Source organism: Haemorhous mexicanus, chromosome 11 (assembly GCF_027477595.1).
Source record: "Haemorhous mexicanus isolate bHaeMex1 chromosome 11, bHaeMex1.pri, whole genome shotgun sequence".
NCBI classification, from domain to species: Eukaryota; Metazoa; Chordata; class Aves; order Passeriformes; family Fringillidae; genus Haemorhous; species Haemorhous mexicanus.
This window is the reverse complement of record NC_082351.1, coordinates 6165378-6192601: the sequence shown is the minus strand read 5'-3', so window position 1 is coordinate 6192601 and position 27224 is coordinate 6165378. Positions and strand designations below refer to the sequence as shown.

At 44.1% G+C, this 27224-nt stretch overlaps 1 protein-coding gene across 1 annotated transcript in view; it reads left to right on the top strand.

The window, feature by feature from the left end:
- SLC6A11 (solute carrier family 6 member 11) overlaps nt 1–27224 on the top strand; it is a 105313-nt gene that overhangs the window by 31919 nt on the left and 46170 nt on the right. The window contains exon 6 of the mRNA XM_059856150.1: nt 21558–21692. Coding sequence (XP_059712133.1) covers nt 21558–21692 — 135 coding nt within the window. The remainder of the gene's footprint in view (nt 1–21557; nt 21693–27224) is intronic.

The window sequence follows — 27224 nt, the reverse complement described above, 5'->3', positions numbered from 1 at the left end:
GTTTTAATGCACAGTTTATTCAATGTTCTTCCCCTTGCCACTTTTTCCAGCCTAATCTCTGGAATTCTGGGCCATGGCATTGCCTTCCCAGAGCAGCAAACTCCCCAGCTGACAAACAAAGGCAGCACTCAGGTGTTGGGGGGGCTATAAATGGATTCCATGTTCTGAAATAGAAATGATGGGGCAGATTTCTCAGCTGAAGTTTCCATTTCAAATCTAATGCCATTTCTAAAATTCATATTTAAGCTCATCCATAAGCCTTCCCATTAAATTGAATTCATGATATGCTCATTTCCAGGAAACATTTAAAATTGACTCCTGGGTTTTTTATGATAATGATATACAGTCTGTTAAATTTATGACATACTTTAATTGGATTGGATCATTTCAATTAAAAAATACATTTATTCAAAGCAAAAAACTTAAAGCTTTATCACCTTCACAACTTTTTTCAAAGGGAGGTGTCTGTGAGACAGGAGAGGGGAGAGAAAGAGGACAGGGGAAACAGAGGTGAGATGGAGAAGGTGTGTCCTCTCCACACACTTGTGCTCTGTGAAATATTCAGGAGGTTGGTTCACCCTTTTCCTCTTTTTTACTCTGCATTCTAAAGCATGATGGAAAAAGAATCCAAGCCTTAAAAGCTGTTATGAAATAACCCCATCATTCTCCAACCAGCACTGCCACAGATCATGAATATTTAATATTTCAGGATATTAAATATATTAAGACTAACATAAAGTTTAACTCCAGAGGAAGTGCTTATTACACTGCTCACAGGATGTTCCAAACTTTTCCATTACTGCTCTTGAAATTCATCCCTTTCTCACAAAGCATTTCCATTTTCCCTTCCAACAGAGGTGAAATAGCAGAATAAATCCAGGTGATTCTGGCAGCTTTCAGGTAAAATAGATTTGTGTCCTTTCAGAGGTCCTTGTCCTTGGTTATTTGAGCTTTTCTTGCCCTGAATTATCCCATCTTAGATCTGAAGGTATTTGTGTGCCAGCTTTCACATTTTAAATGTTACAAATATGCAAAATGCAGGACCCTTCAGTGAAAAACTCAAAATCAGGAGGAGAAAAATAGGCCAATGCAATTATCATCATTTGATGTGTATTTTGAAACTTGCTTGACAATATCTGATCTCCACCTCACGGAGAAGAGTTTTCTGTAGCTGAGATCAAATGCTCCCAAAGATGAGGTAAGAACTATCTAGAAGACTGAAGAAAGTTAATTTTTTTTAGCATTTACATTATCATTCCAGTCTCTGATCATTAGGTTTGGTTCAGGAGCTGATTTTTCCAAAATACTTTTGATTTCTGGCTATGACAATTCTGAGTTTTTCTGTATTGTACACAGAGCTGCTGAGTCTCCCTAATTTTTTGATCTTCCTATTTCATTAATGAAATCTTCAGGAAGAAGGGAACCTGTTCTTTGATGGATCTTGATTATCCATTTATTAATTCAACTAAATGTCCTCGTGCTTTAAATTTGAAAGAGCAACACCAGTAGCTGCCAGTGAATTTTTCCTAAATTACTTGCTGAAAGCAGTAACCCTAATATTTTCCTTTTTATTTTTTATTTTCATGGGAGTTTTTGCAAACAAAGCCTTACACTGAGCTCAGGTCATTCCTTTTGAAGGGAGGAGCCTGCTGGACTCAGAGTGACAGAAAAGCATTTTACGTTTTCTTTCCTGCTCTTTGTTAATTTTTTGGGTGCATCAACACATCCTTGTCCTGTGCTGAGATCCCTGGTCTGAAACCCGGGCAGGGACTTGGAGTTATAAAAATGTAAAGGTTGGGAGGGACCTTGGAATGTCTCTGGTGAAACTTCTTGGTCAAAGGAGGTTCAGCACTGAACCTGCAACTATTGTCTTGGTGTTTGGCTGCCTCTAAAAAACCTCCAAGGACAGGGATTGCTCATGTCTTGGGAAAACCTCTTCCAATGCTTAATTTCCCTCCATTAATCAATAATTCCCTACATGTTGCTTCACTACAATAGTTAATTTTGTTTAAAAATGATTTCTTTTTTATTACTTTGTTGCATTTCTGTTATCCAGCCCAAATCAAAGCTTATTTTTTGTCTCATCTGTGTCACTACAGAGCATGGGTTTGAGTGTCTCCAATTACTGATTTGAAAAGACTTCTGTATTAATAATCTCAATTAATAGACTCAAGTTAAAAAATAATCTAGCTTTCCTGCCTGGACCACTTGAGTGGCAATGAGAGCTAATCAGCACCGAGCTGCTTCAGGATTTTGTGCTGTAGATGAGGAGAAGTATAAATAAAGAGAATACTTTTAAAATCAAAAGTATTAAAACCCCAACAGTCTTTGTATCATTTTTGATTTAGTGATATCAGAACATTTTACCCCACCCACAGCACATTAATTAAACTTGATAATGGATAAGGTTTTGTCATGTTATGACTCAACACCAAGCCAACATTTTCTGATGTGAAGTGTTAAAAGAATATTCTCCCTCCAGGATTTTATTGAATATTAGAATATCTCACTGATTGGATGAGCTCTGAATTCTCAAACATTTTGGGTCTTTTTGAACAGGTTCTTGTTAACATCATGCAAATATTCTTTTGCCAGAGCTAAACTCAAATAGTTCTTGCTCAGTGATTTTTGCTTCTGCACTAGTTACTGGTTAATAAGTGATGAGAAATCCTTCTCATTGGGCAGAACCAGCTGCAAGAGGGAAAAATCTCGCAGGAATCCATTCTTCAACATTTCCTGGAACTCCTCTACATGCCATAATCACTAAATATTATTCTGTCTGATTCTGACTTCTGAATATTTTCATCCTTTCCTTCTCTTTGTGCTCAGTTCCCTGAATTTCCACTTCCTGCTGATGTTAGAAGGTGCTGGATTTCAGCTGCCCCTCAATATTTTATATTTCAGAGCTGCCCCAGAAGCAGAGGCTGGCAAACACAGAGGGTGGTGCTGAGAGCAGGGATGCTGTAGCCCCAGAGCCAAGAGGCTGTGGATATTGCTCTAGAACGAATCTGCTTGGCTTTTCAGGTCATCAGCAAATTTGCAAATATCCTGCAGGCTCTCATCAAGCCTTTGATAAAACTGGGGCTTTGTCAGACCCTTTTTACCCCTTTCCACCCTGCAGAATCTGTTACCCACAGCCCAGAGAGCTCTGCTAGGAGAGTCTGCTGTGCCACATGAGCGAAAGCTCTGACGTGGCTCCTCTCTCTGCAGAAACATGAGCGAAGATGCTGGATTAAACACTCCTGAGAGTCAAAACAATAACAGATTCATGATTGCACGGGACTCTTCTCCCCTGATTTATCACCGCAGCTCTAGGACGATGCTCAGTTTGCAGCTCACTGTTGTAAGCCCTGAGCAATGACCTGGCAGCATTTCTGGGGGCTGCAGCTGTTGAATATGAACATAGAAGGACAAGGGGCTCTGATACTGTCCTTGTCACCTCCATTATTCATTAAAGTGTTCCACTTTCTACACAACCCTGCTGGGAAAGTTACAGACACCAGAGCAAAGCAGAGAAGTTTTTATTTTCTCAAAGGAACAGCTCTGCTGCTGTAGGTACCTTGAGAAGCAGCAGGATTTGGGGTTGGATATGTGCAAATGAGGCCATCTTTTCTTGTTTTACTCTTTTGCTTGTGATTTTTTTCTCTTTTCCCTGTGATTGTGTTTGTTGCCTTCACCTGTAATGTTCTCCAAAAGTTCCATTTGGGAAAATGAGTTAGATTCCATTCAGAGCCCCAGATATTTCCTGCTTTGAGCATTTAATTTAACTTTTACACACAAAACTTAGACCAGAGTCCTGCAGAGGCTGCTGAGTGCATTTAAAGCCCCGATCAGCCTGAGGGGTTTCGGCTGAATTTCTGAGGGATCTGGGGATGTCCAGCCTGGAGAAAAGGAGGTTAAAGGAGGCCCTTATTGCTCTAAAATGATCTGGCAGGAGGGTACAGCCAGGTGGGGTTGGGCTCTGCCCCCAGAAACAAGGGTGAGAGGAGATGGCCTTGGGTTTCAGCTGGCTTGGGTTGGATATTGGGAAGAATTTCTCTCCTGAAAAGGTGCTGAGGCACAGGAAGAGGGTCCCAGGGCAGTGGTTTAATCCCCATCCCTGGGAACATTCCCAGGGCACGTGGATGTGGCACTTGGGGACCGTGGTGGCTTTGGCAGGGCTGGGTTTAGGTTTGGTCTTTTCCAGCCATAATTATTCTGTGATTCCCTGAAATTCATTTTCTGACTGCACAGCTGCTGTCCTTTGCAGTGCTGCACTGCTCCTCACGGGGTAATTAGTGCCATGGACCACGTGGTAATTAGTGCCATGGACAACGTGGTAATTAGTGCCATGGACCGTGTGGTAATTAGTGCCATGGACCACGTGGTAATTAGTGCCATGGATCGTGTGGTAATTAGTGCCATGGACCAATTGGTAATTAGTGCCATGGATCACTTGGTGATTAGTGCCATGGACCAATTGGTAATTAGTGCCATGGACCGCGTGGTAATTAGTGCCATGGACCACGTGGTAATTAGTTCCCTGGACCGTGTGGTAATTAGTGCCATGGACCACGTGGTAATTAGTGCCATGGATCGCTTGGTAATTAGTGCCATGGACCAATTGGTAATTAGTGCCATGGACCGTGTGGTAATTAGTGCCATGGATCACTTGGTGATTAGTGCCATGGACCAATTGGTAATTAGTGCCATGGACCGCGTGGTAATTAGTGCCATGGACCGCGTGGTAATTAGTGCCATGGACCACGTGGTAATTAGTGCCATGGACCACGTGGTAATTAGTGCCATGGACAACGTGGTAATTAGTGCCATGGACCGTGTGGTAATTAGTGCCATGGACCACGTGGTAATTAGTGCCATGGATCGTGTGGTAATTAGTGCCATGGACCAATTGGTAATTAGTGCCATGGATCACTTGGTGATTAGTGCCATGGACCAATTGGTAATTAGTGCCATGGACCGCGTGGTAATTAGTGCCATGGACCACGTGGTAATTAGTTCCCTGGACCGTGTGGTAATTAGTGCCATGGACCACGTGGTAATTAGTGCCATGGACCACGTGGTAATTAGTGCCATGGATCGCTTGGTAATTAGTGCCATGGACCAATTGGTAATTAGTGCCATGGACCGTGTGGTAATTAGTGCCATGGATCACTTGGTGATTAGTGCCATGGACCAATTGGTAATTAGTGCCATGGACCGCGTGGTAATTAGTGCCATGGACCGCGTGGTAATTAGTGCCATGGACCACGTGGTAATTAGTGCCATGGACCACGTGGTAATTAGTGCCATGGACCAATTGGTAATTAGTGCCATGGATCACTTGGTAATTAGTGCCATGGACCACGTGGTAATTAGTGCCATGGATCACTTTGGTTTGCTGAGCTGGAGGCTCTGAAGGGCCAGTGAAGTGTCAGGACATTTTTGGAGGTCTGTGTTAATTATACCTGTCAAAACCCCAGAACTGAAAGAGAACAGGTACAGCCTGTTTGCTGGGACATCTTGACACAGAATCCTGGTAACAACAACAGGAAAATGTCCTGAAAAGGGGTTTTGACATTATTGTTAATCTGGGATGGGCAGGAAACAGCCACTGAGAACTGGACCATTTGTAAGGAGTAATTGAGGTGGCCAAGGAAATGTACTAAATAATCCTTAATTTTCACTCACATTTTAACAAGGTGTGACTAAAGGTAGACACCTCTGGGTTTTTTTTCATTTTATGATGTTTTTGAGGACCACCTGTCCCAGGCTGCAGTTCAGAATAATACAATATAAAACAGACACCTGACTTGTTGGGAGTTTATCCCAACAAATTAAGCTCTACCTGTGCACTACTAAATTAAATATATAAAATAAATCTGTAGCTGTAGTAAACTTTTGGTTATAATTTATTTTTCATTTTGATGTTGAGGAGAATGCCCAGAAATTTTGTGAACAATTTAAAATGCAAACCAGGAGTTCCCAGGCCCTGCTGGCTGAGTGTGGTGTCACCTCTCACTGTTGAACTCCAAATATTCCCCCTTAGCTCTGTTTTTATAGCTCTGCTCCCTCCTCCACCTGGAGGGGAGCAGGGGATGGTTCAAGGATGCACATCCCCAGAAATCTTCATTATCCAGACATAATCAGTTATTTTTGCACCCCACACACTTCCAGCTCGTATTTCTTTATATTTTGTCAATGATTTTGTAACTCTCAGAACTTTGAAGGTTTTGTTTTTGTCCTGGTTCTGAGGTGAATTTTAGCTCTCTTGGTTTGAACTGGGCTTTGGTGCCTTTGAAATAATCTATCACGACATAATGTGCCCCCCAATTATGTTCAATCTTATTTTTATTCGCAATATTTTGATAATAAAAAAATTAAAATGTAATGAGAACCAAATAACTCAGCCCTATATCTGTTCTTTCCAAATGTGATTTTGTTTTTCCTGCCTGAAACAAAGAATTTCAAATAGCAAGCAGTAATTTTCAATGGTTTCTCCAAAGAACAGCATCTTTTTAAGCTTAAATCTTCTTGGATGTAATTGCTTACCTCTCTGTAAGCCTTGGAGCCTGTCTGTTCTGCCCAAAGATTTGCAGCAAGGCTGAAACAGCAGCCAGCAAAAGTCACAGAATTTCTGTGGCTGTCTCCAGTCCCTAGGTGTCAGAGCAGGAAAAACCCCTAATAGGGGAGCTAATATGTATTTGCTACTTCTGGGATATAATCTGAGGAAGAAAATCAAGTGAGATTTGGATTTCTGTTTCTGCAGGCACAGGCACTTGGTTTACACTGGGCCAACAATTCTGTGATGGAGAGCAATAAAAAAAAAATCATTTAAAAATATAGGCCTGAACAAAAAATATTTCTGACTGTAATTTTGTGTTGAGGACCTCTCCTAGAGCAGAGCCTCTCTTGTCATTTCCAGTTGTGCAAAAATCCCTGGCATGTGGCCCTAAAATGAGGGAATATATTCATCTGCTGGGAAATACAAGCAGCAAGAGAGCTCAGTGTGGCAGGGTCCATGCATGAGAGAAGTGGGGAAATTCCTGGGATTGGGTTATTCCTTTTCCTTGAGGAGCAAGGCACTGCTGGGTATCCAGTGTGCTTGAAGAGATCAAGCTCAGAGATGGTTTTTTCTAGATTTTATTTTTATTTTCTATATTTTTATTTCTATATTTTTCTATATTTTTTTCTATATTTTCCCTCCCCTCAGGAGTTAAGCCTTGCTTGCCAGCAGTTCAGACTCAGTCACTAGTCCCAAAGAAAATTTATTTCTCAATAGCAGGCCATCTAAAGGCCTTAATGGATTCAATGAGGCAGAAAGAAGGAGCAAAAGGACAGAAACAAAAAAAAACAACCAAAAATAAGAGAAAGATGTGTGGAAGGAAAAAAAAAAAAAAAGAAGAAAAAGAAAGAACTAGGGCCCATTGTAAGAGCCCAGGAAAAGGAACTGGGCAGGAGGATTGTATCTCCTGAAGTGTCTTTTGTTTCAGGCTGAAGTAACAGCAAAGAATGGCCCTTCATGGTGAGGCTTTGGCTGTGGCCAAGGCTGATGTCTGCATTCAAAGAGGGAAAGTAGAACATTCATGAGATGCATGCAGAGTTCCTGCTCTCTGCCTCCTCTCCCTGAGCTTTCTAAACTCTTTTTTTTTTTCTCCACTCTCCTGGGCTCTGAGCATTTAAGGACACCTCAGGTTTGTTAAAAAAAAAAAATTATTTTTGTGCTTCTCGTTGGTTTTCCTGACCTGTTTGACAGCTGGGGAAGGTTTCCTCTTTAGGAAACTTCAATAAAAATTGTGGTTTTATGATTTCAGTCCTTCCCAGCTGCCCCTTGGAGGGGAAATCCACTTTTATATGGATATTTAGGGTGGATTTTAGCCCTGGCCCACAGCTGAAGGGAGTAAAAAGTGTTTCAGGGCACTGAGGGGCAGCTCAGAGCACATGCAGGTGGGAGAGGTTTTGGGCAGAGAAATCACCTGGGCTGGGAACTTAAAGTATGAGCAAGCAGAAGGGGCAGGGAGGAGCAGAGGCCAGCTGGGAGATTTGCTGTGGCAATGCAGGGAAAAGGGCTGCAAAATTGAAGGGAAAGCCCCAGGGCACAGATGAGCACAACCAACCCTGCAGGAATAAAGCACTGATTGGCTCAAGGTAACACATTCTGCTTCTTTTTGCCACTGAGGCTACCAGGAACTTTTATCAAAATTACACTGGCCCAGCCAAGAGGCTTTAGCAGTGTGACAGTTGCACTCATTTATCCAGAGTGTGATCTCTTCATGGTTCAGAACCTGCCCTTCCTTACCCATCCTCTTCCCCAAATTTATAGCCAAACCACAACATTTCCAGTTTATTATCATTGTAACAGCTCCCATTTATTGTCATTGTTGATGCACATGTCAGGGTTAAAATGTTATTCCTTCACTGCTGCTGGCTGGGATTGACACCTGAGGGTTTTCCAAAGCTGCCCTTCCCAAAACTCTGTGGTTGCCATGCCCTGGTCTCTATGTGTGCACAGAATTTCTGTGCAGAAATTGCAATGAATATTGCATTTTCTGTGCAGAAATTCACAGCTTTTCTTCAGTCTTGCTTTGTGTATTTGGGGTATTATTTGGGATATTATTTGCACCTTTTCTTCTGCAGGAGCACACAGGGATACACAAACATTTATAGCTCTGACTTTCCTAATGTTGCTCTAATTTAATGTTTCTTCTCCATGAAACAGAACAGCTACAACTCCCTATTAGAACCTGCCCTTCCTTACCCATCCTCTTCCCCAAATTTATAGACAAAATAGAACATTTCCCATTTATTGTCATTGTTGATGCACATGTCAGGGTTAAAATGTTATTCCTTCACTGCTGCTGGCTGGGATTGACACCTGAGGGTTTTCCAAAGCTGCCCTTCCCAAAACTCTGTGGTTGCCATGCCCTGGTCTCTTTGTGCACAGAATTTCTGTGCAGAAATTACAATGAATATTGCATTTTCTGTGCAGAAATTCACAGCTTTTCTTCAGTCTTGCTTTGTGTATTTGGGGTATTTGCACCTTTTCTTCTGCAGGAGCACACAGGGATACACAAATATTTATAGCTCTGACTTTCCTAATGCTGCTCTAATTTAATGTCTCTTCTCCATGAAACAGAACAGCTACAACTCCCTATTAGAACCTGCCCTTCCTTACCCATCCTCTTCCCCAAACTTATAGACAAAATAGAACATTTCCATTTATTGTCATTGTTGATGCACATGTCAGGGTTAAAATGTTATTCCTTCACTGCTGCTGGCTGGGATTGACACCTGAGGGGTTTCCAAAGCTGCCCTTCCCAAAACTCTGTGGTTGCCAAGCCCTGGTCTCTTTGTGCACAGAATTTCTGTGCAGAAATTGTAATGAATATTGCATTTTCTGTGCAGAAATTCACAGCTTTTCTTCAGTCTTGTTTTGTGTATTTGGGGTATTATTTGCACCTTTTCTTCTGCAGGAGCACACAGGGATACACAAACATTTATAGCTCTGACTTTCCTAATGCTGCTCTAATTTAATGTTTCTTCTCCATGAAACAGAACAGCTACAGCTCCCTATTAGAACCTGCCCTTCCTTACCCGTCCTCTTCCCCAAACTTATAGACAAAATAGAACATTTCCCATTTATTATCATTGTTGATGCACATGTCAGGGTTAAAATGTTATTCCTTCACTGCTGCTGGCTGGGATTGACACTTCAGGGTTTTCCAAAGCTGCCCTTCCCAAAACTCTGTGGTTGCCATGTCCTGGTCTCTATGTGCACAGAAATTGCAATGAATATTGCTTTTCTTCAGTCTTGCTTTGTTTTTTTTTTTTTTGAATATTATTTGCACCTTTTCTGCAGGAGCACACAGGGATACACAAACATTTATAGCTCTGTCTTTCCTAAGGCTGCTCTAATTCCATATTTCTTTCCCATGACACAGAACAGCTACAATTCCCTGTTCTCACACAGGTTGTTTGTCCTCAGCTCCTGCTGATCTGTCCACCTTTAGGACTGGCTCCTTAGCTGCAGTTTCAGGTATCCATTCCCATACCCTGCATGCCCAGGCTGTATTAACCCAAATTCCTGCCAGTGGGAAGGCAGGCTCTGCTTTCTACAGCCAGCCAAGTCCACATTTCTGGCTTTATCTCCAGTGTGAAGATGTCTTTGTAGTACAAGTTTTGTTTACAAGGCTGTTCTTGTGAGATTTACAAACTCGAGTCCTGTATCCCACCCCAGTGTCAGCTCCTGTGGCTCGGACCCAAACTCACTCCCAAGAATGGCAGAGCTTAATGAAATGAAATAAATTGCCTCAGGGGGAACAAAGGCAGCTTCAGGCAGCTGCTGGTGCTGGGCTGGTAACTAAAACACATCCCCAGGAGGGAGCTGGCTGCTGGGCACCTGCTATTCACTCTGCTGCTGCTGCTGCAAAAAACCTGTGTGCTCCAAAAAAAGCAAGGAAGAAACTCAAAACATCCCCTGTAAGCTGGATTGTGCCATGGAAAGCAGACACTTTGGACAATTAGTAGATAGTGGTGTGGTGGAAAGTGTAAGGCACTGCTGTTAATTAAGTTAATTAAAAATAAATAGGTCTGAACAGTGCTTATATTCCTGACATGGGGTAACTCTGTGTTCATTGAGGAGCTCTCCCATGGCAGAGCCTCTCTTGAGGCCTTGCCATTACCAGTTGTGCAAAAATCACTGGCAGGTGGCCCTAAAATAAGAGAATATGTTCATCTGCTGGGAAATACAAGCAGCAAGAGTAAAAACATCCTGGGTTCTTTCCTGTGGGTGTAAAATGTGTTTGGGAGAATTGCAGTGCTCGAGGTCAGTGAGGATTTCTGGGCTTTGGTTTGGGTGTCCCTTGTCCCTGGAGTGCCTTGCTGAGGGTGGAATCTCAGTGCTCCAAGTGTGGGATTGTCAGGAAAATTAACCCACAAACCCCAGAGGTTTGTGTCCAAAAAGGAGACAGAGAAGTCCTTTTTTTGGCTTTATTCCAATAAAGGGAGAGGCCATGGGGCATCCTCTGGGGTCTCTCCAAGTTTTGGAGGATGCAGCCTCCTTTTTATCCCAATTTCCCATTTCCCTTCTCTCTTTCCCCATTTCTGAGGTGCTTGAGAGGTCCACACTTCCCAGAACATCTGATCCCAGAGATTCCCCTCTAATGTAGAACCCTCTCTTTTCATTTTTAATTCTTATGGAATTTAGGGGTTTTTCTTCCCCATTGTTTCTTTCATCTTTCAATGTCTAATTTCATTAACCAGCAAACCTACAGTTTATTTGTAAAAGCAAATCTCTTTTTCCATTCATCAATCAGTGGAATCCTTCCCATTGTATCTTTTATCTCCCAGTGCTGGTTTTATCTCCCAGCAGACCCACAGACAAATCTGCCATTGCTCTCAGGGTGAGCACAGGGAGAGCTCTGTGCTCCCCAGGGAGAGCCCTTCACATCCCCAGAGCAGCCACTCGGGGATCTCTGCTGAGCTGAGGGCTTGAAGGGAGAGCTGAGAGATCAAAGCCTTTCCCTAAGAGAGAAAATCGGTCTGTGGCAGCCACGGACTCCTCACCCTCCCTCTCTTCAGCCCAAGGGTTTTACTGTGTGGTCCCTCTCATTTTTTCTATGCACCACACCACCTTTTCTTCTCAAACCCACAAATTGATTGCAGCAGTGTCAGATTGGTGTCCTACAAGGCAGCCTTGAGGTGATTGAGCAGCTACACTTGGAGGGGAAGTTAGAGAGCAATAAACCCTCATCAAGGTGTGACAAACTGCTTTAGGGGGGTGGAGTGGCCACAGGGAAGGGAAATGTGGAGAATCAGGGTCAGGGTGATGAGGGTGCTTGTTAGTCTGAGTGGTGAGGCCTTTTGTTGTACTTTTGTTATTATGCTTAATGCAGAAGGAGGGTTATGAATGCTTCATGGTGCATCCATCTCCCAGCTGTCACCATGGAGATAAGAGCTTGTGCTGCTCAGTGGCTGACAGAACTGGGCTGTCTGCTGGGGGCACACAAATACCTTTCCCCAAAGAAATGTGAGCTCTTTATTCTCCTCAAAAAGTCCTGGGCTCCCAAGAGAACCACAGAATCACTTCTCCACTCTGAGGATGCTCAGATGCTGGAACAGTTGCCCAGAGAGGTTACAGAGTTTTTGTATTTGGAGATACTGAAAATTCATCAACTCCTTGAGCCACCTGATCTTTTCCTCCTGATTTGTGCAGTGAAATGCTCTGCATGCCATTCACGTGCCCTTCCCATGATTCACAACCTGAATTACACTGAATTTCCATGGCCTTAGAATCAGGACAGAGAACATTCCAAGGCAGGGCCTGTCTGTTTAACAGCTGTATCATCCAGGCAAAGATCAAGGTCTGCCACATATGGTTTGGGGTTTTATGGTTTGCTTGGAAGGGACAGGACAGTCCATGGATTCAGGGAATATCCTGAGTTAGGACAGACCCACCAGGACCATCCAGTCCCACTGCTGGCCCTGCACAGACACCCCAACAATCCCACCCTGGGCACCCCTGGGAGTGGAGTCCAAACTCTCCTGGAGCTCTTGGGAATGTCACCCCTCCCCCAGCACCCTCGGGGACAGAACCTTTCCCTGATCTCCAGCCTGACCCCCCAGCCCCAGCCCCAGCCTTTCCCTGGCTCCTGTCCCTGTCCCAGAGAGCAGAAATCATCAGAGCTGTCCCTCCAGGGGAGGGCTGACCCTTTTCCTTCAACATCATGATTACAAAAACCATCAAAAGACAAAAAGGTGTGCCTGTGCTGTAGGATATCTCTGCCTCCCAGTCTACAAATCTTTTTTTTCCCCAGCTTTTACTGCACAAGATTAAACAGTGCTGTGGTGCCCAGAAAACTGCAAAAGTTTTCTCTAGATTCTAGATTTAGAGATGGCCACAGCCAAACCTGCTGGAGTGCTTGGAGGATTGACAGGATAATTTTCAAAGAAAGTCTCACCTATGATTCATTTGGTGCAAAATTATAGGGAAAAATCCTTATTACCATTGAATTAATGTTCTGTGTTTGTAATATTTACAATTATTTGAAATGTTATGCATTTGTTTGGTGACAGCAGAGCCTGGCTGACACATTGATCTTTTCCAGCTGGCACCTTTTAACTTTTGAGGCCACTTTTTTTCCCTTTTTCTGGCTGGAAAACCTCCCCTATAATCCTTTGGTCATAGCATTGCTTCCACTTCCCAGACTTCATCCAGCTTATTTTTCTACCTCAGTGCTGATGTTAATTTGGGAGTGTGTTTTTGTGTTGTTGGTTTTGTTTGTTTGAGGTTTATTTTTTCTGAATGAAAAGTGAGGAAAATCAAGCAGGAATCTAAGCTGGAGATGATAAGGAATGCTCTGGTAAATCCTGATTTTATTGGAAAATGTTGATTCACTGGAACGAATCATTGAAGAGAATCCCTTTATATAATATAATATATATATTATATTATATAGTAGTATATATATAATATAATATATATATTATATTATATTATAGTATAGTATAGTATAATAATATATAATATTAGATAGAAATAAAATTTATTATATAATCCATAATAATTCCATGAAGACAGGAAACCCAGTTTCATGTTCTGCAGGAAAAATCAGAGAGCAAACAAAACCCTGGACCAGGAGAAAGAGTTGGCCCAAAATTTGGAGCCCATTCCAATGCACATTTAAGATCTTACACATTTTGAAGTGACAGGAAAAATCATCTCCTGCCCTGCAGCTCTATCTGCTTGAAGGTTAAGCACTTTTAGGATGGGTCAGGACCTGAGGAGTGAGAACTGGAAGGGCTGTCTAAACTAAGTAACAATTCCAATTAATTTAATGCCTTATTGAGCCCCCATTTCTGCCTGTGTAAAATCAATTAAACTGGAAATTCAGGTGCTGCTGTGGGATAATTCTGAATTATTTTCACAGAAATGGGGGTGCTATGAGGAACAGTCATCCCATATTACACATTATTTTTAAGCAAAATGCAAACTTCTGGGTCTATGTGTAACTCATAGTGTCAGGTTTGTCTGTGAAGGTAAACTCAATGGCATTGAGAGCTCTGAAAATCCTAGAAGGTTCTGGAAAGGAACAGCTTTGTTTTGATAAACTTGTACATTTTAAACACCTTTACAAAATGGCAAAAAAACCCCCAACCTTCAGTTGATTAATTAGTCCTAATTTATATTTAAAATTCTTCCTGATTGATTTTTAGAGTTGACTTTTACTTGATTAAACAGAAGTCTTTAATTCTGAGATATTTGTGGCTCTGCAAATTCCCTCCTTGATGGGAGCTCTACATAAACACTTTGCTTGCAGTGATGAGCTCAGCCAAGGTGCTGAAATTTGCTTCCTTCCCATCAGTCTTCCTCTCCCTGCCCACAACCACAGGGCAGCTCTTCCTCTTTGTGCCCTTGAATTCTGCACAAAAATTCACATTACAGTTATGGGATGCTGTCATTGCACTGGTTTATCAGCACCATTAATGGTGGAGATGAAATAATAAACTTCAGTCAAGAGCTAACGTAATAAAATTCAATCAATCTTCTTTTCTGGGTAAAAACCCCACAAAATAAACTTCAGTCAAGAGCTAAAGTAATAAACTTCAATCAATCTTCTTTTCTGGGTAAAAGCCCCACAAAACCCAAAATATCCAATGCTTTTAAAGAAAATCTTCCAACAAAGACATTCCAGGTGCCAGGGACAATACCACCAGGATTTTAGCATTGGGATTCTGCTTTTGTACTTCCACTAGGAGAGCTGTGTCTGCTTGCCAATTTTATGCTCCTTCTGGTTGAGAATTCCAGCTCAGACCTTCCCCACAACCAGAGGGCAGCTATTCCTCTTTGTGCCTCTGAATATTTAAGAAAAAAATCAAATTATAGTTAGGGGATGCTGTTATTGTACTGGTTTATCATTACCATTTATGGTAGAGATAAAACAATAAACTTCAATCAAGAAGTTTTTTGTGGGTAAAGACCCCTCCAACCCCAAAACACCCAATGCTTTTAAAGAAAGAACTTCCAACAAAGACATTCCAGGTCTTTGGAATATCAGGGGCAATAACACCAGGATTTTAGCATTGGGAATCTGCTTTTGTATTTCCACTGGGAGAGCTGTGTCTGCTTGCCAAATGGTAGTGCTCCTTTTGCTCAAGGTTTTCTGCAACTTTCTGCCTTTGAGAAATTCCAGCCCAGACCTTCCCCACAACCAGAGGGCAGCTCTTCCTCTTTCTGCCCCTGAATGTTAAACAAGAAATCAAATTACAGTTAGGGGATGCACTGGGTTATCAGCACCATTAGTGGTGGAGATAAAACAATAAACTTCAATCAAGAAGTGTTTTGTGGGTTAGGACCCCTCCAACCCCAAAACATCCATTGCTTTTAAAGAAAGAACTTCCAACAAAGACATTCCAGGTCTTTGGAATATCAGGGACAATAACACCAGGATTTTAGCATTGGGAATCTGCTTTTGTTTTTCCACTGGGAGAGCTGTGTCTGCTTGCCAAATGGTAGTGCTGGTTTTGCTCAAGGTTTTCTGCCTTTGAGAATTCCAGCCCAGACCTTCCCCACAACCAGAGGGCAGCTCTTCTTTGTGCCCCTGAATGTTAAACAAGAAATCACATTATAGCTATAGGATGTCATTATTTCACTGTTTTATCAGCACTGTTAAAGGTTGAGATATAATAAAAAACTTCAATCTGTCTTCTTTTCTGGGTAAAACCCGTCCAACCCCAAAACATCCATTACTTTAAAAAAAAACCAAACCTTCCAACAAAGACATTCCAGGTCTTTGGACAATATTAGGGACGATAACACCAGGATTTTAGCATTGGGATTCTGCTTTTGTACTTCCACTGGGAGAGCTGTCTGCTTGCCAAACTCTAGTGCTCCTTTTGCTCAAGGCTTTCTGCCTTTGGGAATTCCAGCCCAGCCCTTCCTCTGCCTCCCAGAGCTATTTTAGGCAGGCAGGGTTCACAACTGCTGGAATTTCTGTCAGAGCAGTGGGCTAGCAGCACGTTCCCAATGCTTCCCAACACATGGAGAGAACATCTTTGGGACTGTTGGTGTTGAGGGTTGTGTCAGCTTTCAATTTTTCATCACCATAACTCTAAGAACAGTTGGTGAGTGGAGGATTAATGTGGAGTGTGGGAAATATGATTTTGGAGGCTGAGGAAGCACTGGGAGGAGGCCCTGAGCTCCTGAGTTGTATTTACTATAGATATTGATCTCCTGAGTTGTATTTACTATAGATATTGATCTGTGAAACAGATAAATGCTTTTCTTTCTGGTATTTAATGGCAGCCACAATGTAATCACACGAATGAAACATTTCCAAGTTGCTCAGTTTTTAGTTCAGGTTGATCCTTTCTAGTGTGAATTCATTGTGAACATTTGAAAACACTTCAGAGCAGCCACCACAATCTGAACTGATTTGTTCAGTGTGCAAATTTTACTGTGAATTTGGTGCTATGAACTTGACCAAGGCCTATTCTGGCTGGAATTAATCCTTCAAATAAAAGTAACTGTGAATTAAAATCATTTTTTCAGGATCCAGCCCATTATTTATGATCACTCCCCCTGTTTGTGAAGCTGTTGGCACATTATTTGTCACTGATTGAGCTGTGCATATATCAAGAATTAATCTGGTTATCTCCATTTGCCATTATTTATTTATTTATTCCTAATAATTTATTCTTAATAAACCTATTTGCCATTATTATTTATTTTAAATTCAATTTATTACGGTGTTTAAATGCGGGTGCTCACATAAATGATTCCAATAATGGGATAAAATTCACCTTTTCTGCATTTTCTCTGGGTACTTTTGTGTGTCCTGGTCTCCATGACTGGGATTTTTGGATATGTCTTGCATATTCTGTTCTTGGTAGTCTTACAAGTGAATGTTTTGGGGGTGGATCTGGTAATAAGAGAATTTTTACTCAAAAAGAAGGGAATCTGATATTTTTACTTATTAAGTAGGAGGTCTGTAGACCTCATCCAAAGAACCAGCAAGCCTGAAGAGCAATTTTAGCAGAAAGAAGACAGATCTTGATTTTAATGCTCCTGGGCAAGCTGGAAGCAAACCCAGCTGTTGGAAGGAGCTGGGAAATGACACAAATTTAGAAAACTTGCTGCTGCTTAAGGAATATTTATGGGGAGCAGGAGGTCCTCATGGAAGTGAAATTTTCCCTCAATTCAGCTGGGAGGATGAGCTGCTGCTGTGCCTGGGTGTTGTCTGCCCTTGGTGCTGTCTCATTGTTTTCCAGTTTTAGCTGCATGCCTGGGTTTCTGATAGAGCATTTGGATTCAGCCTTCCACCATGACTTCTCTCTCTTTTGGAACTTTGGGCCATGGGCAGGCAGTTTTGTGAACACAGAATTTTTGGAATGGAATTTGGGAAGTGCTGAAAAGTGTATAAAGTCAGACCAAATGTAAAGAATAATCCGTGCTGCAAAAAAGATGGAAATTAGGTTTTTTCACCACTTTTTAACGTGGGTTTAAGACTTCTAAATAACAACTTGGGCTTGTTAAAGCAGTTTTCATTCAAGAGAGAACTCCCTTCTGCCCATTCAGTTAAAAGAATGCCAAACCAAAATTAGGTTTTGATTTGGGTATATATATATATATATATTTTTTTTTTTTAATTGACTCAATGAATTTTGGGGTGAAGTTTTCATTTAATTGTGAAGAAAACCATTCCAGCAGGGCTCAGACTTTCATTTATTTATTTATTTTTTTGCCTTCACTACCGTGTGGAAAAAAATCTGGATTTGCACAGCTCTGCCAGGTAGGGATTTTTCTGTGTCCCAGGCAGTGACCTCAGTGTGATGTGGTGCTGGAATTATTCCTTCCTGCAGTTATTATTTCATGTGGAAACTTTTGCTCCCTGTGTTCACTCAGGTTCTCCCATCCCTTCACCCCTTGTCCTCTCCTGGCCCCTCTTTTCTGCCTCATCTCATTGAATTTTCATTCCCAAAGGATTTTCCTTTTGGATACTCATTTCTCAGACCTCAAATCTCATGACATTTTCTTAGCTGCTGGGGTTTGAATTTATTCCTGCCCTCACACATGATTCAGTGGGAATTCAGAAGGAATTCTGCAGTTCATAGGCAATCTGGCTAAGGTTGGTTTCACAGAATTATTCTGGTGCAAGATTCCCTCTGTGGATAAACAAAGATGACAAAGAGAAGATGATGCTGGATAAATCCATGAAACACACAGGGAAAAGAGAAAAATCAGCCATTGTGCTGATTCCAACCCCTCCCCTCGTCCCACTCATACAAATCCACTTACTGCTCCTCTCTTGGGTTTTTGCAGGTGGTTCTTTCTCTGCCTATGAAATTTTACCTTTAAAATGTAGGTGGACCTCGAATGTTCTCCCCCTTTTTGACATCCTTTTAAAAACCTTGTGAACCTGCTGTCATTCCTTTATTCCATTTATACCATTTTACTAAATCCAATTAATGTGGAAAATCTGCCTTTTCAGTTGTAGCTCTGTAGATGGTGTAGAGTCAGATGAACAAAAGCCTCTTTCCCCAGCAATGCTGCATGGAATATTTCACACTTTGAAAAAGAAAATCTTTTATCTTGTTTATCATCTCGGTAGGTTGGTACCATCTAGGAAATCAGAATTTGTGAAACTGGTAAATATCAGTGAGGTCAAGTTTGGTTTGACTGTGGCTTGTGGAACAATTTAAAAACTTTTTTTTAGAAACCTTTGATGGAAATCCTGCCCCAAACAGGATTTTTTTGTCTGGCTACCCAAACAGCAGAGCTGCCAGGCAGGGGTATGATAATTATATTTCTATATTTGTGCCAGTTTGTTTCCCTGGATAAAAAAATGACTCTTTCCCTTCTGGCATCACTGGGTGAAATTTTGGTTCCTGAGCAGTTTCTCCACTCAGGAGTGTAGTGCAGTGTGGGCACAGTTGTGTTTCTCTCTGGTTCTCTGTGCTCATGGTTCCAAATACATAAATAAATAAAGTTAAATTACACCAGCATTAAAACACTCTGTGAAAAATAAGGATGAACAGGGCATGGGAGCAGGTCTGATTTTCCATAAACCCCTAAACAGTGAGTTCTGGCACATCTCTGGCAATTCCTGCACTGATATTCCTCATGTTTACAGCCCAGTGGAGCAATAGAGGGTTTTAGGGGACAGGGCTTAGCAAGCCAGGAATTTTCTGAACCATCAAGATAAATTTTATCCCGTTTATAAAACACAGTTGGCTCCTTATAGTGCAAACAAGCTTGATCATTGCAGCTTGCAGGGGAGAATTCCATCCCCTTCCTGGCCCCCAGGTGATTTTCAGCTCAGGAATTCTGGCTGTGTGTCCTTAGCCAAGCAAAGGAGGAAGGCTCACAGCTTCATGCTGCTGTGAGGAAGAGGGTGAAGCTCAGGTGAAGCTCAGGTGATTTTTAGCTCAGGAATTCTGGCTGTGTGTCCTTAGCCAAGCAAAGGAGGAAGGCTCACTGCTTCATGCTGCTGTGAGGAAGAGGGTGAAGCTCAGGCTGCTCTGCAGGAGCTTTGGCCAAAGAAATCTGATCTGGGGCTCTGAGAGCTCTGTAGGTTGGTGCTCAGTTCACTGCATGGAAATCTTCCTCCTTATTCTCAGCAGGGTTATCCTGAATTTCTCCTACTCATCCTCAAAAGCCAGATCCCCTCACCCTGCAGCCTGGTCTGCCTGGAGTGCTCCCAAGAACTCCTTTTCATTTAGACAAGAAGTTCAGCACTCCCAGGGGACAAATTGCAGCCCAGGCACATATCTGTGCTGAGACATGTAGGTGTGAAAAGATAAAACTGAAATCCAGCTCAGTCCTCAAAATCTTGATGGTGCCTCACTCATGAAATCATTTCATAGGTACCTGGATATTTATGGACTAACCTTGAGTGACATCTAAGCCTCTTTAAGGTTTTGGTATTTAAATTTCCAGTATTTGCCTATTACTATTACTTAGTTTATTTCCTATTCTTTGATACTTAAAGTTCGAGGCAGTCAATAAAACATCAGTTTTCAGGATCTTTGGTTCCAATGTACTTCCAAGCACCCAAGGATAGTTCAGAGTTGTTGGGTGCATTTCCACCTACTTGTATGTCTAAATATCATTGTCAATTTTTCTTTCAAGCACATTGTGAGAGGAGAACTTGGTGCAGAAACTCGCCTGCCAGAAATTTTTATTTTGTTTCCAACTGCTTAAATATTGGCATGGCTCTGACAAGGGTTTAAAAAAAGCATTTTGAGCATTGGGATGCAAATTAACATACCAAGCAATTAAAGTCAATTAAAACAGGATGTGGTGTAATTAGGAACAGTTGTGTTCACATTGATATTCAGAGAGGTTCGATGTGTTGAAAGAAAAGAAAACAATTCAGGAAACTTTTAATGCCCCACAGATGTGATGATGATGCTAATAGTGGCACTGATTCCTAAACTCCCCATCCTGCCTCCCCTCAGGAGCTCCTGGGGAGGGGAGAAAATGGGAATTAATGGCTCTGAGCTCAATGCACTCACCTGCTGAAGGAAGAGTTCCTCCATTTTTGAGGGTACCTGATCAGGCACATGAGATCATTTAATGTTTCAGGTTAAATAATCTGAAAATCCAGTTTCAGCTCATTAATTACAGAAATATGTCTGAGAATCCTTTCACAGGTCATTCTTTGGTGTATCCCTTTCATTTCCTAAGGAGACAGACACTGGACTCCTCAGTTTAAATCACATATTTTTTGAAGTTGTATTTTTCACCAAATGTTTTTTTTTCCATTCTTGCAGCTTAGCTAGATTTGACTGGTTCAAGGCAGGTGGAAGAGTAACACAGGTGAAAATGGCCACAGGAAATTATAGAGAGTTAAATTTACAGAGAGGTGTTTGTCACATAAAGAAAATATTGAAAGTGCCATGGAATTTATAATTTAATCCTTCTCTGGGTTTGAGAAGCCATGTGCTGCTCTCAGGCTTGGGATGGTCAAACAGGACCAATTCTGCTCCATTTCTCCTTTGGAAAATGTGATTTCTTGCAGGTTTCCTGTGGCTGCCTATGCAGAGAACAAACTGATTTCTGGGGGAAAAAAAAGTGTGGCCATGTATATGAAAACAGAAATTGCTGGGGTTCAACACCTCAGACATTTTGCCTGGAGGTTCTTTGTAAGATAAGGGTTCTCTGTCAAATCCCAAGGAGATATGGATGGAATTTAACCTTTGGGCTTGATGAAATGCTTATTCCTGAAACCCAGACATGCAGGCAGAGCAGGCTGAAGGGAAATCAGTTCAGTAATTCCGGGGTGACTGAGAATCCATGGCTTGCATTGTTATAAAAGATGTAATTAATTACTTGTTATGATGTGTTTGGAAATGATACACTCACAGAGGACTATAAAAAATGCTCTGACATCTCCCACAAACCCTGGAGAGTTTAGAAGGGAGTATGGCTGGAGGACAAAACCACCTGCACAAAGGCACCCAAAGCACTTTTCCTCCCGCGGATGTGAAAAGAAGATGGGTTTGCTGCAGCTGGAAGAAAATTCCCAGAATTGCCAGAATTCACAAAGTCCTTTTCTGCTGTTTGTTCCCTCCCCCAGGTTGTGTATGTGACAGCCACCTTCCCCTACATCATGCTGATGATCCTCCTGATCCGGGGGGTGACGTTACCCGGCGCCTCCGAGGGCATCAAGTTCTACCTTTACCCCGACATCTCCCGCCTCTCCGACCCACAGGTAGGACATGGCTGCATCCCTGTGTGCCCTCCTGCCTGGGAAAAACTGCAGGAGCCCTTGGGCTTGAAGTCTGGACACAGGTGACTGCTGGGGGGTTGCACAGATCCCTTTGTGGGGAATGGATTCGTAGGGAATTCTCCCAGCCTGGCAGAGGGCTCACACGGTGTGTGCAAACCTGGAGATGAGAAATGCTGACTGGGAAATGCCATGGGAACAGGACAGACATTGCTGAGAGAGAAATGGAACTAGAAACAAGTTTTGAAGGATGGCCTTGCAAATAAGACTGGATGCATTAGAGAAATAGAACTGTGAAAGATGCACTGTAGTAGGACACACAAGGGGTAATTTTAGATTATTGGCTTTAAGGCATTGACAGCATGGTGTGGCAAAGAGCTGATAGTCAAGAAATGATTACAGTGTTTTGTAATTAAAAAATAGCCTCTGATTGTGATGGTGTGGGTTATAACATCTGTATGATCTCACCCTCCTCGAGAGACTGAAAATGGAATAAAAGTTCTTTAAATGCCTCTCAGTTGCCCCATCTCTGGCTCAGAAAAGAGCTTAATCCAGCCCCTCTCTTTGCCTGGCCTCTCCTGCCTGCAGAGATGAATGGTGTGGGCTGTTCCTTGGTGGAGATGAGGGAGGAAATGCTCCCAGCACCACCTGGGAAGGAATCTGCCTCTGTCAGGTCCCAGGGTTTGCTCAGGTAGAAGGTTCCAGGCAGGTGGGGTGTGCAGGAAGCAGTGGGTGCTGCACAGCAGTGCAGGGAAGGAAGGAAATGCGAGGAAATATTGCAGATATTCAGGTGCCAGGCCTTCAGTGCCATCACATGGATGTCTCTGCTGACTGCCCTCTGTTAAATGCAACTTGTGATTTAAAATGAGGAGGAAAAAATGGCTGGCAAAGAACGAAATAACCAAAACTTACCCAGTCCCTCACTGGAGCTGTGGCATTGGGCATGGGGCTGTAAGGCCATGCTGTGTGTTGGAACAGGTCAGTTCTTAAATTGGAAAGGACTTTGGCTGATAAATGAGGATTTGCAGAGCCAGCTGCAGTTGCTGCTTCTGCCACTGAGGGACAGGAGCGTTGCCACCAGCTCAGGGGGAACAAATTTAGCTGGGATTTTGCCATTTTTTGGTTCTTTGCTCATTCCAAACCTAAATCTCAGGCAGAATTAACAGAGGAATTATTCATTCAGATGATTGCTGTCTTTATAGCAGAATATGCAACTGAGGAGGAACAAAGTGCTCAAACCAGGAAATCTGCCTGTTTTGTTGTTTCTAATGTAGAGCAGAACATGGAAATAATGGATTAAGTTTGTCCTTTTTTAAAAAAATTTCCAGTGACAGAGGATTACAATAGAACAGTTATTGTCCATCATGTGTGTGATATTGAAAGGGGAAAGTGACACAATCTCTGTAGAACCTGACAGGTTGCAGACAGCACTGTACTGATCTGCTCTGGCACTGGAAAAGACATTACACAGTGTTTCTCCTGAGGCTATTGCATTATTAAATGGATCCTGAGAAGCAGACAGAAAGGAATTTGGGAATATTTGTCAAAATGAATTTTTTTAATCTGCTTACTGAAGATGTGGCAGCATAATTTTTTTTAAATCTCTGCTTACTTTAGACATGCAGTTTTTTTAAATAAAAAATAAAATAAAAGACAATAGAGGGGCTTCTTTGGGTAATTTCCTTGGGGCATCTAAAATATCTGTAATGTTTTCTTTCAACAAGTAATATTTCTACAGAAAAAACCCAAACAAACAAACAAACAAAAACCAACCAAACAAACAAAAACCAACAACAAAAAACCATTAAAAACCAAACAAAAAGAAAAAACTAAACAAAAAAAAAAAAGAAAGAAAAAGATTATTTTAAAAGATTGAAAATTTTAGATGAAAAATTGATCCTGTGGTGCCTTTTGGACCTGACAATGTGTGTGCTGTGTGTCAGCAGGGGTGGGAAGTGGAAGGGCTGTGGGAGTGCTGTCGGTGCTGGCTGCAGGATTCCACCTGCACCTGCAGCAGGGGTGGCCCCAGGTCAGCAGAGAAGTGAGCCCTGGCACACAGGGAAGGGCAGGATTCCCTGGCACACTCCAGAGATCTGTTAGCACCTCCCAACAGGCTCAGCCTGCAGTGAATCCAGAGTCCAGCCTGGGCCCAGCTGAGCCCCAGGAGCCCAAAGCCCTTCTAGGCAGGGCAGGGAATTGTGTGCTGTGTTTGTTAGGGCATTGCTTTGTTCTGCCCAGCTGGAGCTGGTGTTTGGGTGTGGGGCTGGAGCTGCAGGTGCCCCCTGCCTTCCCCAGCAGAGCTCTGGTGCCCTGATCCTGTGTCACAGCCTGGGCAGTGTCTGTGTGGGCATGGAGTGCTTGGGATCATCCCCCAGTGCCACCCCTGCCAGGGCAGGGACGCCTTCCACTGTCCTGGGGTGCCCCAAGCCCCAGTGTCCAACTGATGTCCTCCTGCCAAGGGTGCACATCCAAAATTGATGTTTTCCTTCCCATGGTTCCTGAGCATTTGTGTTTTAAAACTCATTGGTTTCACACTCAATGGATCCAGATTCCCCTTCTGGCTTTTCTTCCCATAGCAGAAAAAAATCCCTGAACTGATGTCTTGTGAGGGCTGCCCTAGAGCAGAGGCTGGGCAGAGCTAAAGAATAAAGCAGGGATTGATTCCAAGGATCTCCTCCATGGATCCACCTGGGGCAGCACCAGAGCCCAGCCAGGGCTGCACCCAAGATGACCCAAAATGGCCCCAAAATGGACACGGGGTCTCTCCCTGGGATCAGTTCTGCTCCATTTGCACCTTGCAGTTCATTGTCCCAGCCCAGCTTTAGCCCAGGCACTCCCACCCTGCTTGTTTTTCTCTCTCCAGCCCACGGGGTTTGTGCTCCTGGGCTGAGATTTGGATCATCTGTCCTTGGTGCCCAGCTGGAGCAGGAATTGTTTTGTCTCCCTGCTCTGTGCAGAGCTCACCATCCCCTGATGTGAAGCCCAGACCCACACACTGAAGCAGCACAGAATGTGAAAATAGAAAAGCCAAACCCTGAGGCATCACAACCTGACCTTGGACACTTCCAGGGGTGGGGCAGCCACAGCTGCTCTGGACACCCTGTGCCAGGGCTCACCTCCCTCTCAGGCAGGATTTCCTTCCCAATATCCCATCCAACCCTGCCCTCTATGTGAAACCATTTCCTCTTGTCCTGTCCCTCCATCCCTTGTAAAAATTCCCTCTCCATCTTTCCTGCAAGGCCACAATTCAGTCACCCCAAAGCTTCTCCTGTGCAGGTGAACAATCCCAGCTGTGCCAGTAGAGCTGAGCTCTCTGCAGGAGCAGGGCTCAGTGCTGCTGCTCCAGAGCTGCTCCCTTCCCTTGCCCAGGCCTTTTCTAGAGGCTCCTAACAGGATTTTGCCCTGCCTGTGGATTTCCCACGTGCCACTGACACCCTTGCTCGTGTTTGTCATTGAGGGAGGGCACGCCAGCTTAAGGGACATGATTGCCAGCTCCAGGGACATGATTGCCAGCTTAAGGGACATGATTGCCAGCTCCAGGGACATGATTGGCAGCTCCAGGGAGGATTCATGTGCTTATTTACTCCCCTGGTGCCACTTGTAAAGAAATTCGTGTTGCCATGACAATTTGCAGAGCCCTTGGGTTGGTGGGAGCAGCCTGGGCAGCACTGAGGGCTGGAGACACGTGGGCTGTGTCTGTCTGTCTGTCCCTCACACGTGGGCTGTGTCTGTCTGTCCCTCACACGTGGGCTGTGTCTGTCTGTCCCTTACACGTGGGCTGTGTCTGTCTGTCTATCCCTCACACGTGGGCTGTGTCTGTCTGTCCCTCACACGTGGGCTGTGTCTGTCTGTCTGTCTGTCCCTCACACATGGGCTGTGTCTGTCTGTCCCTCACACATGGGCTGTGTCTGTCTGTCTGTCTGTCCCTCACACGTGGGCTGTGTCTGTCTGTCCCTCACACGTGGGCTGTGTCTGTCTGTCTGTCCCTCACACATGGGCTGTGTCTGTCTGTCTGTCTGTCCCTCACACATGGGCTGTGTCTGTCTGTCCCTCACACGTGGGCTGTGTCTGTCTGTCCCTCACACATGGGCTGTGTCTGTCTGTCCCTCACACGTGGGCTGTGTCTGTCTGTCTGTTTGTCCCTCCCACGTGGGCTGTGTCTGTCTGTCTGTCCCTCCCACGTGGGCTGTGTCTGTCTGTCTGTCCCTCACACGTGGGCTGTGTCTGTCTGTCTGTCTGTCCCTCACACGTGGGCTGTGTCTGTCTGTCCCTCACACGTGGGCTGTGTCTGTCTGTCTGTCCCTGACACGTGGGCTGTGTCTGTCTGTCCCTGACACGTGGGCTGTGTCTGTCTGTCCCTGACACGTGGGCTGTGTCTGTCTGTCTGTCCCTCACACGTGGGCTGTGTCTGTCTGTCTGTCCCTCACACGTGGGCTGTGTCTGTCTGTCTGTCCCTCACACATGGGCTGTGTCTGTCTGTCCCTTACACGTGGGCTGTGTCTGTCTGTCTGTCCCTTACACGTGGGCTGTGTCTGTCTGTCTGTCCCTCACACGTGGGCTGTGTCTGTCTGTCTGTCCCTCACACGTGGGCTGTGTCTGTCTGTCCCTCACACATGGGCTGTGTCTGTCTGTCCCTCACACGTGGGCTGTGTCTGTCTGTCCCTCACACATGGGCTGTGTCTGTCTGTCCCTCACACGTGGGCTGTGTCTGTCTGTCTGTCCCTCACACGTGGGCTGTGTCTGTCTGTCTGTCCCTCACACGTGGGCTGTGTCTGTCTGTCTGTCCCTCCCACGTGGGCTGTGTCTGTCTGTCTGTCCCTCACACGTGGGCTGTGTCTGTCTGTCTGTCCCTCACACGTGGGCTGTGTCTGTCTGTCCCTCACACGTGGGCTGTGTCTGTCTGTCTGTCCCTTACACGTGGGCTGTGTCTGTCTGTCTGTCCCTCACACGTGGGCTGTGTCTGTCTGTCTGTCCCTCACACGTGGGCTGTGTCTGTCTGTCCCTCACACATGGGCTGTGTCTGTCTGTCCCTCACACGTGGGCTGTGTCTGTCTGTCCCTCACACATGGGCTGTGTCTGTCTGTCCCTCACACGTGGGCTGTGTCTGTCTGTCCCTCACACGTGGGCTGTGTCTGTCTGTCTGTCCCTCACACATGGGCTGTGTCTGTCTGTCCCTCACACGTGGGCTGTGTCTGTCTGTCTGTCCCTCACACGTGGGCTGTGTCTGTCTGTCTGTCTGTCCCTCACACATGGGCTGTCTGTCTGTCTGTCCCTCCCACGTGGGCTGTGTCTGTCTGTCTGTCCCTCACACGTGGGCTGTGTCTGTCTGTCCCTCACACATGGGCTGTGTCTGTCTGTCTGTCTGTCCCTCCCACGTGGGCTGTGTCTGTCTGTCTGTCCCTCCCACGTGGGCTGTGTCTGTCTGTCTGTCCCTCACACGTGGGCTGTGTCTGTCTGTCTGTCCCTCACACGTGGGCTGTGTCTGTCTGTCCCTGACACGTGGGCTGTGTCTGTCTG